The following is a 13,958-nucleotide window of genomic DNA, read 5'->3' as shown; positions in this document are numbered from 1 at the left end:
CATGACGTAATCAAAGACCGAACAGACCAGCTGAGCTCTCGTACCTTCTGCCGTGGTCAGAGCCTCCATCACCTTGACAGGCAGAGACGACCCGAACGTCTGCACATCGAAATGGTCAGAGTCCACCGTGGCACAGCTCTGCACCCGGGTGGGAGTCGCTCGGCTGCGGGACACAACGCCAGGACAATCAGAACAACAGGCAGCTTTACAGAAATCCCAAAGCAGACTTTATATTCAGGTCCGTAATCATAACTGGTCATAAGATCTCTCCGAGTCGACACGTGAAACATGCAGTGCTTATCATTTCTTTAACTGCATCGATTCTCCTTACTTCTTAGTTCCAGGGCTCGACATTAACGGTAGTCCGACTGTCCGGGACAACCAAACGTTTGGTCTGGATAAGTCAAATCTGTGTCTGCTTGTTTGACAGGACGAGTTGAGTATTTGTTGAAAATGACCATTCTTATAAATAATTATTCAAGTGTTATATCAACGTTCCAACAAAACCAGTTGAATTTCCTCAGTGACCCGGCCGTGTTGTTGTTTACGAAATTCCGAGGAAGCTGAATAAAGTACAGCACGTGTGCATGTAAAAATATAACCATGTCGTGATATTTAATTATACATTATTAGATTCATTGAAATCTGAGAAATGGCGATCAAACACCTCAATAAAATACATCTCTGTGCTGAATCTTCATTTCATTTCATTCAGACAGTCGGTGTATTTTTCTTTTGTATGGTTCACATTAAAGAGGAACTGAAGGCAAATTTATCATCAAAATTCTATTTCTCTCATTTTATTAAATATCGGAATGCATTTCTGATCAGGGCTTTGAACCAGAATTTTTTTCCTATTGGTTCGTTCCGAACAAAAACGGAATTTTAACGTTTCCGGTTTTGGGTTCCACCATTAAATAGACGTTCCCGAACCGGTTAGAACAAAAAAATTTCGTTCCCGGAACGGTTAATTACGTTCCCTGTCAGCTGTTTAACAAATGGCTATAAAATTATGTCTCTGTCTCATCCAGCTTAAGCCAAATGTAGGCTAATTCTATTACAACCTTCATTAAATAAGACAAGAAATAATTCAAAACAATTATTATTTCAAATGTTGGCGATTTGGATTCTCAGTATGTCTTCCCATCTACGCAAACAGAAAAAGTGCCAAAAATGAAAGATAATTCGTTTAGTGCGTTACCAAAGGCTAGTCAGGCCCTATGCATTGATAGGCTAACAGAGGTTAACGTCATTTAATGTTCGCGAGCCTCTCATTAACGTGGACAAATATATTGATATCGTGTTTGAAATTGACGTTTTTGAATAACGATAGACTGCAATATTTACCTCTTATTTAAGATGTGGAGACGTGATAGTAGTCCACCCTCCCGCTCTCTCCATTCAGTCAGCGAACGTCACACAGGAAGTGAACCCCAGCGGGTCATAGAAACTTGCGCAGGAGAAGAATGACTTTTTTTATCTGTAGGCTACGGAAACTTTGAGGAACGAAATAAAAACCGGTATTAACCGGTTACCATTATTTTTAATAAGCGTTTCTGTTCCGGAACATAAAAAATAATAAAGTTTCTGGTTTCGTTTCTGTTCCATGTGAAATAGAAAAAGTTCCCGGTTTTCGTTTTCATTCCTTGAACCGGTTCAAAGCCCTGTTTCTGATCGCTATTTTGTCGCTGCTATAGCAAGTTATGAGTGTGAAATACGCTCTGTAATATACCAGTCCATATGTCAAAGCGACGGCCGTAAACGAGATTCGTTGAGACCTGTGCGAGACATCGTAGGACAAAAGTAAAACGTACAGCGCAAATCAAAGTCACCAACGTTGTCAAAAGACGCGCGCGCCCTCTTTCGAATGCTGACGTAAATCAAGCCAGAAGTTTTCCCTGTGTCCGAAATCGCTCCCTACTCACTATATAGCGAGGACGCCATTTTGTAGTGCTGTCCGAAACCTTAGTGAGGATTATTTACACCCTATATAATGCACTCAAAGTATCCCACAACGCATCACGAAAAGTAGCGTACAACGATGGTCACTAACCAAAGCAATATATCCCATCATGCATTGCGGTCGCGCTGAAAGAAATCAAATTAAAAGCCTCAAATGTGATTTAATAAAAGGCAGCGGTGAAGAAGAAAGTATTCAGCCTTGATTTAAAAGAACTGAAAGCACTTTGTATTGATTAATGTGGGAAATGCGCTCAGTATAATATGGATTTATCACAAAAACACACGCATGGATTTATTATTTTGAACGAAAACCCACCAGCCGACTGATCCGGCACGTTTTAATTGTGCGACAGTAATGACGTAAATACCAGCGTGACGGAGTAGTGTCTGAAAGTGTTTTTTTTTTTAATTTAACCAATGGTTCGAAGTCGTATGGAATAATCTCAAATCACTGATGAAGCTGGCAAATCTCGAAATTAATCTAAATCGGAATGATATGGCGATCTGGCCGCTGTGTAAGCAATTTTCAAAAATGGCGGCGCTGACACTTCACGTTTGAAGTCTCGCACAAGTCTCGTGAAGATCACGCGGATAAGCGACGCCTGCCGTGGACCAAACGAACTACATTCAGCACGGCTAAAAACTGAAAAGGCTGATAAGTGTAACATAATATGCCAATACGAGTCACGATATAAGGTTAATAAAACCGAAAACATAATTGAATAACACATTAATTAAGAAATAAAGCAAGTTTAAAAATGACTTCAGTTCTTCTTTAACATTAACCATCACAAATGTGGTAAACGTATAGGCCTACTTGTTATGGTAGACCTCGTCATACATTTGTAATACGCATTTGATTTATAGGTGCAAATTTTTTATTTTTAAAGCCTAATAAATCAGAAAGTTTGATTTCTTTTGAACACATACCCAGTTGCCTAAAGAATACTATAACACGAGTAATAAATAAGAAAATTTGAAAGATCTGGTGTGCTTTAATGTGGAGATATGGGGGGGTCAAAGTTGCTCCAAAGCACGATAGAAGACTTTATGATTTTCAGCAAGCCATAACTTGGCAAATATTGAACTGTGAACTTTCTATTATAGGATTTAAAGGCGTCTGGCACTGAAGAACAATCTCTGAAAATTTCATGCATCTTGCATGAATAGTTTAAAAGTAATGACTTATGGAAGTTAGGTCCGTTTTCTGTAGCACGCATTTCAACAGTGAAATTGGGGCCACGCCCCTTTTTTAAAGCCCCTATGGACCCTTTTCACGTGACGTCACGACAAACACGGCTGCCATTTTGGACATGTACCAGGCTTTCTTCTAAACCGGGGAACAGGGGTGCTGCGCCCTATTACTCTCAGCGTGCGCCCCCTTACCGAAATGCCGATTGAACCCCAAGTCACACTTAGGCCGTGCACTTGTATGCTACTGCACAACATGCAATCTTTCTCAAAACGATCGTTTCTCCGTGAAAACATCCCAGCAACACCACGTGACAATGTGTCTGATCATCAAATACGTTATAATTACTCCAAAAATATTCCAATCATAGTAGATACACCGCCAGACGGTGCAAAAACCATCCGAATTGGCGTTTTCCAGACTGAGGCGCCATGTTGTTTACTTGTCACGGCTGCTCTCTCGAGATTTGACATGGGTTACATACAAGGTCAGCTGACTTGTAGAGCGCGATTACTGAATGACCTTTCACCCACCGGCGCAGGAGCTTTTGACAGAAGTAGTTCGCGAGTTGTTTTTGTTGACACTTGGGCATTTAAAGATGTCATCCCGCGGCACGAAACGGAAGAAAGCCAAAGACTGTCCGGGGCAGAAGATTATTTCTTTCTTTTTCAATGTTGACAGACAATTTGTTACAATTTCCCTCTCAGATAGCCTCAGAATGTCCCATTGTAGCCTCAGTTTTTCAAAGGCTTTGCACGGCGGAGAGGGGGGGACAACCGGCACCTCCCCCCCCGCTTTGCTCCCTCGCCATGGTGAGCGCCCTCATACTAAATTTTTCTAGAAAAAACCCTGATGTACTACCAGTAGTTTACCACAGCCAACATTGAGGAACGGCAGCAAAGAAAGTGTTTACTTTCAGCAAGACTTCCATCATGCCACTACAGACCCTTTTCAGTCACGTGACCTTCGTAAACGCGACCACCATTTTGGACATGTAGCGGACTTCGGCTCGAATTGGTTTGAATGCGAGGAAGGCGACAAACGGAGAACATACAAGAAAAAGGAGCGAGATGCAGAAAATACCTTCGCTATCCAGCGACGTAGGGCATTTACAGGGCGAGCAGAGGGAGAAATAACAACAGTAACGACACATTAGCAACGCCGTACAGAAATAACGGTTTATGGCACAGACCCTTTCGGTTCTCGCTCATCTAGCTGCTACAATGACTGCTTAGACTGCAACAATAATACCTAACACACATTTAAGTATCCGTCGTAAAGACGTGAAACTCGTCGAGTGACGAGTGTGTTCATTGATAAGCTAACGCAATCTAAAAGTAGACATACCATCACACTGCCCTGGCGCTGTGTACAGTTTACCTTCTATGGTTTGTGCACTCACTATTTGCCATTACTTTCTCCAACCGTTGTTACGGATTACAGGGAACGGCCTGGATTTAAGAGACAAATACATGTTCCTCTTGTTTTGAACACTTATTTGTAGGCAGTGCTTAATTTGTAAAGTGGGAGGTCCCGGAGCGCAGAGGATGAGCGGCTCCGGTGCGGAAAAAAAGAGGGGGGGAGGGGGGCGCGGCGCTGCGCTGCGCTACGCTTCTGGGCATGTTTTGTAATAACACTGCAAATTAAGTTCATCTGCAGATATTTTGTGGATGTCGTTTCATGAGAGAAATCACCAACAAGACAGATATCAAAATCAGACATTAACACTAAATAAACTTGCATTTTTTTGTTTAATTATTTGGGGGGGGGGGGTTGTTACATAGTCAAAAGAGGTGTCGGATCACCGGATCCAGTGTAAATAGCTGCCGGAGCCAACGCCCGAGGTTCCGGAGCGCGCTCCGGCTTGCTCCCCCTCAAATTAAGCGCTGTTTGTAGAACACTGCCTCTGATCTGTCCTACAGTCTACCAACAGCAAAGGAACACAACGCTAGCTAATGTCGTTAGCTAATAGCTACTACAGAAGAACAAAGAGGTTACAATGGGTTATTTTAGCCTATTTGGTTACACACTCGCCGCCACAGAATGTTAACAGCAATGTAATGCCTTTTCTGGCTAATTTTATTCGTCTTACCTCCAACAAAGTGGTCACTACACAAGCGCTGGTATGCCGAGGGCTGCCAATCTGTTAATGGCTGCTATCCATCTTCTCCGTCAGGATCCGATAAAATGATAACCCTTGCCTTGTTTGTTGATGGTTACTACATCCAGGTGCACAACAATATAGTGGCATGATGGAAGTCTTGCTGAAAGTAAAAACTTTCTTTGCTGCCGTTCCTCAATGCTGGCTGTGGTAAACTACTGGTAGTACATGTCCAAAATGGTGGCCGCGTTTGTCGTGACGTCACGTGAAAAGGGTCTATATTGTTGTGCACCTGGATGTAGTAACCATCAACACACAAGGCAAGGTTTATCATTTTATCGGATCCCGACGGAGAAGATGGATAGCGGCCATTAACAGGAAAGATTGGCAGCCCTCGGCATACCAACGCTTGTGTAGTGACCACTTTGTTGGAGGTAAGACGAATAAAATTAGCCAGAAAAGGCATTACATTGCTGTTAACATTCTGTGGCGGCGAGTGTGTAACCAAATAGGTTAAAATAACCCATTGTAACCTCTTTGTTCTTCTGTAGTAGCTATTGTTGACTAGCTAATGTCAACAACATGGTAGCTAGTATGTTACTGTAGCAATGTTTACGTTCAGTCATTTGGATGACTGTTAAAACCTTTCAGTCTCAAGTTTTTCCTTTACTGGATTTACTAGTTTACTGTAATTATGATCCAGCAGCTATTTACACCGGATCCAGTGTAAATAGCTGCCGGAGCCAACGTCCGAGGTTCCAGAGCGCGCTCCGGCTTGCTCCCCCTCAAATTAAGCAGCGCGCTCCGGCTTGCTCCCCCTCAAATTAAGCAGTGCGCTCCGGCTTGCTCCCCCTCAAATTAAGCAGCGTGCTCCGGCTTGCTCCCCCTCAAATTAAGCAGCGTGCTCCGGCTTGCTCCCCCTCAAATTAAGCAGCGCGCTCCGGCTTGCTCCGGAGCAAGCCGGAGCGCGCTGCTTAATTTGAGGGGGAGCAAGCCGGAGTGCGCTCCGGAACCTCGGCCGGAGCACTCCTGGAGCAAGCCGGAGCGCGCTCCGGAACCTCGGACGTTGGCGTGTACGTGTATAGCGATGGGTTTTTAACGACATAGGTATACAGATCATGTGGGCCGAAGTCAGGTAAAGACGAGGGCTTCGTGTACTTCCGTACGTCAGTGAACAATCCTGGTGGAAGCAGTTAAACGTCGTTCTCTAAGCCTGCTAACCTCAACTTTTGCAAATACCTCTCCCTCTGCTCGCCCTGTAAATGCTCTACGTCGCCGGATAGTGAAGGTGTTTTCTGCATCTCGCTCCTTTTTTTATGTTTTTCGTTTGTCGCCTTCCTCGCATTCAAACCAATTCGAGCCGAAGTCCACTACATGTCCAAAATGGCGGTCGCGTTTACGAAGGTCACGTGACTGAAAAGGGTCTATATCTCAGAAACTAATGAAGGTACAAGCCTAAAATTTTGAACACTATTTACTGGGCACACTGACAATATTTCCAGAAAGTAAAGTATGAAGCAAATCTGAGATGGTCAGTGGCGAACATTTTTCTAAATCTGGTCATTTGGGGTGTAATTACCCGTAGTCGTATGGTTCCTCGTAAAATTAAGGATCAATTTCACTCGTGATTTCAAAGTTTTGAAATTACTTCGAAATCACTCGTGAAATTAATCCTTAATTTTACTCGGCCCTATACGATTACCTATACTTAACAATACTTCTTGGGACCAGAAGAAATTACAGAGGGTTTTTTAACATATAAAGTTTCAAGTGTGCATAAATTTAAAACCTTTGCCTATGGCCTTTAACATGGTGCAGTCTTGGGCTGAAGTGCCCTTGAGCAAGGTACCTGACCCCTAACTGCTCCCCGGGTGCTGTAGTGTGGCTGCCCACTGCTTTAGGTGTGTGTTCACTGCTTCAGATGGATTAAATGCAGAGGATGAATCTCACTGTGCTTGAGTGCGCATGCGACAAATAAAGGTTTCAAAAAAACGTATTCTAATTTGTTTGCAATACACCATAGGCTTACGTCACATGCCAAAATAAACACTTTCTCCCGTCTTCGCCGTCCTAAATTTCTCCGAGAGCAGTTTAAAGTGCATATTCTGGACCAATTTCATGTTTTTTATATGAAAGTATGTCCCTTTACACACTCATCCAGAAGGGTAATTTTGCACAAGGCCATCTGTCTCCAGCAGAAAAAAATAAAACGCGTCTGGAAAAATCCCAAGGGAGTCTGGAGCCAGATTCGTGACGTCACCTGCGGAAGCGCCAGCAGGCTGCGCGAGCTTTGCACGGTTTCAGTGCACAGCCTGTGTAGACCAAGCGCTCCCGTTTCTCTCTCATTGTCCGGTCTTTTGGGAAACGATGAGTACTAATCCCATCATGATTGGTGTTGCTACACCCTCCTACGATACATCTGTTAACCATTTTAATAATTACGCGATAACGTTGAAGAAATTTGCAGAAAACCACCAGGTCGTTTTCTCAGAAACAAACCAGCGCTGACGTAGGATTCAGAGGGAGGCGTCCCGCACGCGACGTCACGAAAATCAATGTTTGCCGGGAAATCCAAATGCCAAGTTTTTTCAGAGGCGGACCAATTCGCCTCAAATGGCTTGATTTCAACTGAATTTTTCTGGTATTGCGCAAGGTTTAAAAAAAAACAAACAAAAAAACACAGAGAATGCAGAATGTTACAGATATTTGACCAAAGTTTAATATAAAGTAGGAGAATTACATTGATCTTGCTCCTGAATTTACCCGTGATATGCACTTTAAGAACTGGTCCGACTTCCTGAATTATGGATTTTTGTAGCCTGGCAAGCCAGAGTAAATGTGAATATTTAGTCTGGCCTCGATCCGTAGACATTTCCGAAGCGGGTAGGAGGAACAACCCGCTGTCTTTCAAACTGTCTCTGTGCGTATAGGCCAACGCTCTGACCAATCAGCGCAACAGTGACTGTGACGTAGTCAGAGCGACAGAAAGCAGTGGGGGAGGCCTTGAAATAAATAATTTTTCAAAATGCGTATTAATTAATAAACAGGTTCTAGATATTAAGAAGTTTGGAGATAATGACCACAAGTTTGGAGTCTGTACCACATACACTCTTATTTTTTCCAAGTGTTTTTCAAGGGTTTGCTTAAACTGTTTTTGAGAGTTTTTATTTAGTGGTGTTTGGTGAAATAATTTCCCTTAAATTTAAAATAACGGGAAAATAAGAAAATCAAAAAGTAATGTTTCAAAGCTGTTTATTAATTCTTCGTACTGCACAAACTAGCCCCATCCTTTTGGCTACGAGCGGAGCCAGCTGGTAGATCAGACTTTTGCCATAGCCGGTCGGCAAACCAGAGAAAACGTCCTTCTTGAAAAGGAATGAGCGGAGAGCCTCTTCCTGCTCATGTTTCAACGAAAACTCCAAGTCTAATTCTTCTAAAACTGATTCCAAAGCGGAGTCAAACGCGCGCTGTTCACTAGCCGTAGCCATCTTTCCTGTTGCGCAGCTTTGTCGTCACTCCTGCAAAAGCCCGCCCAAAGAATCCAAACAAAAACCTTGCGTTGTGATTGGCGGGCACGATTTGATGCCCGGGGTGTTTGTTTATATGGTGCGAGGCTAGACCCACTCGCTAGGCAAAAATATTTTGGCCGCTAGGCGGGTGGGTCTAGTTTACTAGGCTAGGATTTTTGCGTCATAAAGGTCAGATTAAGGAGGCATCAGTTTGATTCCTGGGAAGAACTTCTTGAGAGGAACCAGACTCTAAAGGAAACCGTTCTCTTCTGGGTAAACTCGGAAAGAGGGATTATAAATCATTACTGTATCCTGTAAGGACAAATAACACTGTGTGTGTGTCCCAGGATGTTCAGTGAGAGCAGATTGTGAATAAGAGTGCTGGGATGAGCAGCAGGACAGTTTTTATGATCACAGCAGCAGCAGCTCTTAAGCACAAATCTGCACTATCCATTGTGCATAAACAAGTGATAGAAAGTGATTCATAGTGCAGGTCACTGATAAAATGGTCACTGAGTGCAGTTACACAGCAGGAGTTATCTAAAAATGAGTGAGAGTGTAATGTGTGCGTGTGTGTTTATGTACAACCCCGATTCCAAAAAAGTTGGGACAAAGTACAAATTGTAAATAAAAATGGAATGCAATGATGTGGAAGTTTCAAAATTCCATATTTTATTCAGAATAGAACATAGATGACATATCAAATGTTTAAACTGAGAAAATGTATCATTTAAAGAGAAAAATTAGGTGATTTTAAATTTCATGGCTCAGGTGGTTAAGGCGCCATACCATGAATGCGGGCGACCCGGGTTCGATTCCGGCCCGAGGTCATTTCCCGATCCCTTCCCGTCTCTCTCTCTCCCGCTCATTTCCTGTCTCTACACTGTCCTATCCAATAAAGGTGCAAAAAGCCCAAAAAAATATCTTTAAAAAAAAAAAAAAAAAAGTTGGGACAAGGCCATGTTTCCCACTGTGAGACATCCCCTTTTCTCTTTACAACAGTCTGTAAACGTCTGGGGACTGAGGAGACAAGTTGCTCAAGTTTAGGGATAGGAATGTTAACCCATTCTTGTCTAATGTAGGATTCTAGTTGCTCAACTGTCTTAGGTCTTTTTTGTCGTATCTTCCGTTTTATGATGCGCCAAATGTTTTCTATGGGTGAAAGATCTGGACTGCAGGCTGGCCAGTTCAGTACCCGGACCCTTCTTCTACGCAGCCATGATGCTGTAATTGATGCAGTATGTGGTTTGGCATTGTCATGTTGGAAAATGCAAGGTCTTCCCTGAAAGAGACGTCGTCTGGATGGGAGCATATGTTGCTCTAGAACCTGGATATACCTTTCAGCATTGATGGTGTCTTTCCAGATGTGTAAACTGCCCATGCCACACGCACTAATGCAACCCCATACCATCAGAGATGCAGGCTTCTGAACTGAGCACTGATAACAACTCGGGTCGTCCTTCTCCTCTTTAGTCCGAATGACACGGCGTCCCTGATTTCCATAAAGAACTTCAAATTTTGATTCGTCTGACCACAGAACAGTTTTCCACTTTGCCACAGTCCATTTTAAATGAGCCTTGGCCCAGAGAAGACGTCTGTGCTTCTGGATCGTGTTTAGATACGGCTTCTTCTTTGAACTATAGAGTTTTAGCTGGCAACGGCGGATGGCACGGTGAATTGTGTTCACAGATAATGTTCTCTGGAAATATTCCTGAGCCCATTTTGTGATTTCCAATACAGAAGCATGCCTGTATGTGATGCAGTGCCGTCTAAGGGCCCGAAGATCACGGGCACCCAGTATGGTTTTCCGGCCTTGACCCTTACGCACAGAGATTCTTCCAGATTCTCTGAATCTTTTGATGATATTATGCACTGTAGATGATGATATGTTCAAACTCTTTGCAATTTTACAGTGTCGAACTCCTTTCTGATATTGCTCCACTATTTGTCGGCGCAGAATTAGGGGGATTGGTGATCCTCTTCCCATCTTTACTTCTGAGAGCTGCTGCCACTCCAAGATGCTCTTTTTATACCCAGTCATGTTAATGACCTATTGCCAATTGACCTAATGAGTTGCAATTTGGTCCTCCAGCTGTTCCTTTTTTGTACCTTTAACTTTTCCAGCCTCTTATTGCCCCTGTCCCAACTTTTTTGAGATGTGTTGCTGTCATGAAATTTCAAATGAGCCAATATTTGGTATGAAATTTCAAAATGTCTCACTTTTGACATTTGATATGTTGTCTATGTTCTATTGTGAATACAATATCAGTTTTTGAGATTTGTAAATTATTGCATTCCGTTTTTATTTACAATTTGTACTTTGTCCCAACTTTTTTGGAATAGGGGTTGTGTGTGTGTGTGTGTGTGTGTGTGTGTGTTTGTACCCCGGAGTGAGGGAAGCTCTGCGCGGGGAGAACAGCAGTCCTGACGGCGTGTTGATGCTTTTCCTGCCGCCGGTCCTCGCTGTGTGTCGGCGTCCCGAGCCTGAGGCTCCGCGGGGAGTAAACATCCTGATTCACTCGCTTACTTTAACCACGAAACTCCCTTTAACACCGAAAATATAAATATAAAATCACGCTGAATCATGTACCGGGGGTTAGCTTCTTTTTAGCATGCAGCGCGCGCACAAATCGATGAAAGCGCGCACACGATTTACGTCACTCTCAGAGGGGAAAACGTGTCGCGGAAAATAAACGTCACTCGTTAGTGAAGCGGAAATGGACACAATTAGATGCTGAGATTAAAAAAAACAAATTTTACAGAACTTAGTATAGACATTAAACAGTATGTCACCACAATTTCTAGCAGCAATAATAAGAAGGCTGTCAAAACACAAACACTTTTTGTGCTATATAATGTTATGTTTTTATTATCTGTTTTTTGTTTATTTATTTTGTAATGTACATCCCCCTGGCGTAGTTGCACCAATGCTATTGTATTGTATACTGCTGTATACTTGATTCATCTCATCTCATCTCATCATCTCTAGCCGCTTTATCCTTCTACAGGGTCGCAGGCAAGCTGGAGCCTATCCCAGCTGACTACGGGTGAAAGGCGGGGTACACCCTGGACAAGTCACCAGGTCATCACAGGGCTGACACATAGACACAGACAACCATTCACACTCACATTCACACCTACGCTCAATTTAGAGTCACCAGTTAACCTAACCTGCATGTCTTTGGACTGTGGGGGAAACCGGAGCACCCGGAGGAAACCCACGCGGACACGGGGAGAACATGCAAACTCCACACAGAAAGGCCCTCGCCGGCCACGGGGCTCGAACCCGGACCTTCTTGCTGTGAGGCGACAGCGCTAACCACTACACCACCGTGCCGCCCTCTTTTGAAGATCATCCAACAAAAAAAATGTTTTCGAGAAGAACAAAATTGTGACATTAATCTTCATTTTCATCCTCATCTCATTATCTCTAGCCGCTTTATCCTGTTCTACAGGGTCGCAGGCAAGCTGGAGCCTATCCCAGCTGACTACGGGCGAAAGGCAGGGAACACCCTGGACAAGTCACCAGGTCATCACAGGGCTGACACATAGACACAGACACCCATTCACACTCACTCACATTCACACCTACGGTCAATTTAGAGTCCATTTTCATCCTATATTTTCTAAAATTGTTCATTTGGTTAATAGTCTTCCGATTCCAGCTTGTAATCCTTTGGATGATCCTTTTCCATTCCGGGAATCCCGATCTCCAAAAGTTGACTTGGATTTAGTCCTTTATAATAAATACATAGGGCCAAATTACTCAATTCTGATTGGTCAGTCAAGGAGGGCTTTTTTCCTTAACACGAGGCCGTCTTTCTGAAATGCTATTGGCTAGTTCGTTGCTTGGTTATGGTTACGGTTACAAAAATTAGCAAATTTTGTCAACAAAATGGCTGACTCAGCAATGCCGCGTTTCGCTGTATTTGACGAAGAAATGATAAACCAATTGAAAGCTGCAAGTGAAAATGAAAATACCAAAAAAAAGTACGAATTTTTGGTTTTCCATGTTTAAGAAATGGGCCGCAGAAAGACAAATAAACGACTTTCTAGTGGCATATGAATGCTGTGAGTTAGACAAGGTGCTATCGCTGTTTTATGCAGAAGTGAGGAAAGAAAATGGGGAAAACTACAAACCAGACTCTCTTAAAGTAATGCAGGCTTTTGTAAAGAAGTTCCAATAAAATTTTGTAAACCACTTTCAAAATCCTCGTGTCGTGTCATGATGAAAGACGCTTTAGAAACTGATTCAAACATGCAAGATAGTCTTGCGCCCTGATTGGTTCAGAAAACGTGAATGACAAATGTTGTGAACTTGAATGCAAGGGAGTAACTTTGATTTTGACATTGGTGGGGACACAAAAGTGATCCAAGGCAGAGCTTCCGAAAGGTGTTTTTTTTTTCCATTAGTAATCATAAACCTAATGCTTAGGGAGTTGGTCTTTGGATCCCAGGGTTGCAGGTTCAAATCCCACCCTTACATCTCCATCCATGGCTGAAGTGCCCTTGAGCAAGGCACCTAACCCAACATTGCTAGAATCTGATGATTTATTACTTTTACACCACACAATTCCTAATTTGTGCACTGTAAAAAATGTCCGTAGAATTAACAGTGAATTTATGTAAAATCATGACATAAAAAAACTGTAAATACAAAAACAATGAAGCAGTGTGTAATTTACATCAATATACTGTAAAACTCCGAACCAAATACCACTGTTAATTTAACAGTAAGAATGTTGAATTGATCATATTTTTTTGTAGAATTTACAAATTGTTGTAGTTTAAACACAGACAAACTGTAATACTAAAACAGAATGTGATAGTTAAAATTACATCATTGCCCTGTTAAAAAAAATTTAAAAAATGGCCACTGTTGTGGCTCAGTTGACTAAGGTGCCATACTATGAATCCGGGGACCTGGGTTCTATTCCCACCCAAGGTCATTTCCTGATCTCTCTCCTGCTCATTTCCTGTCTCTACGCTGTCCTATTCAATAAAGGTGAAAAAAGCCCCCCCCAAAATAACTGTCTAGTAGATCATTGCTTGTAACCATTTTGAATCATTGTTTATTGTACAATGAATATCCGTAAAATTAACAGTTATGTATTGATTATTGTACATTGAATACCTGTAAAATTTACATTTAGTTATCATTAATTGTACATGGAATCCCAGTGAAATGTACAAG

General features: G+C 42.6%; 1 protein-coding gene across 1 annotated transcript in view; it reads right to left on the bottom strand.

Annotated features, from left to right (window-relative positions):
- Positions 1-11,416, bottom strand: part of nup133 (nucleoporin 133) — an 85,614-nt gene extending 74,198 nt beyond the window's left edge. The window contains exons 1-2 of the mRNA XM_060899091.1: positions 11,149-11,416; positions 45-163 (exon numbers count right to left, since the gene is read on the bottom strand). Coding sequence (XP_060755074.1) covers positions 45-163; positions 11,149-11,273 — 244 coding nt within the window. The 5' untranslated portion in view covers positions 11,274-11,416. The remainder of the gene's footprint in view (positions 1-44; positions 164-11,148) is intronic.
- Positions 11,417-13,958: the final 2,542 nt, after the last annotated feature.

The sequence above is a fragment of the Neoarius graeffei genome, chromosome 18, assembly GCF_027579695.1.
Source record: "Neoarius graeffei isolate fNeoGra1 chromosome 18, fNeoGra1.pri, whole genome shotgun sequence".
Taxonomy (NCBI): Eukaryota; Metazoa; Chordata; class Actinopteri; order Siluriformes; family Ariidae; genus Neoarius; species Neoarius graeffei.
The sequence above is the reverse complement of the archived record's forward strand: the minus strand, read 5'-3'. Positions and strand labels throughout refer to the sequence as shown.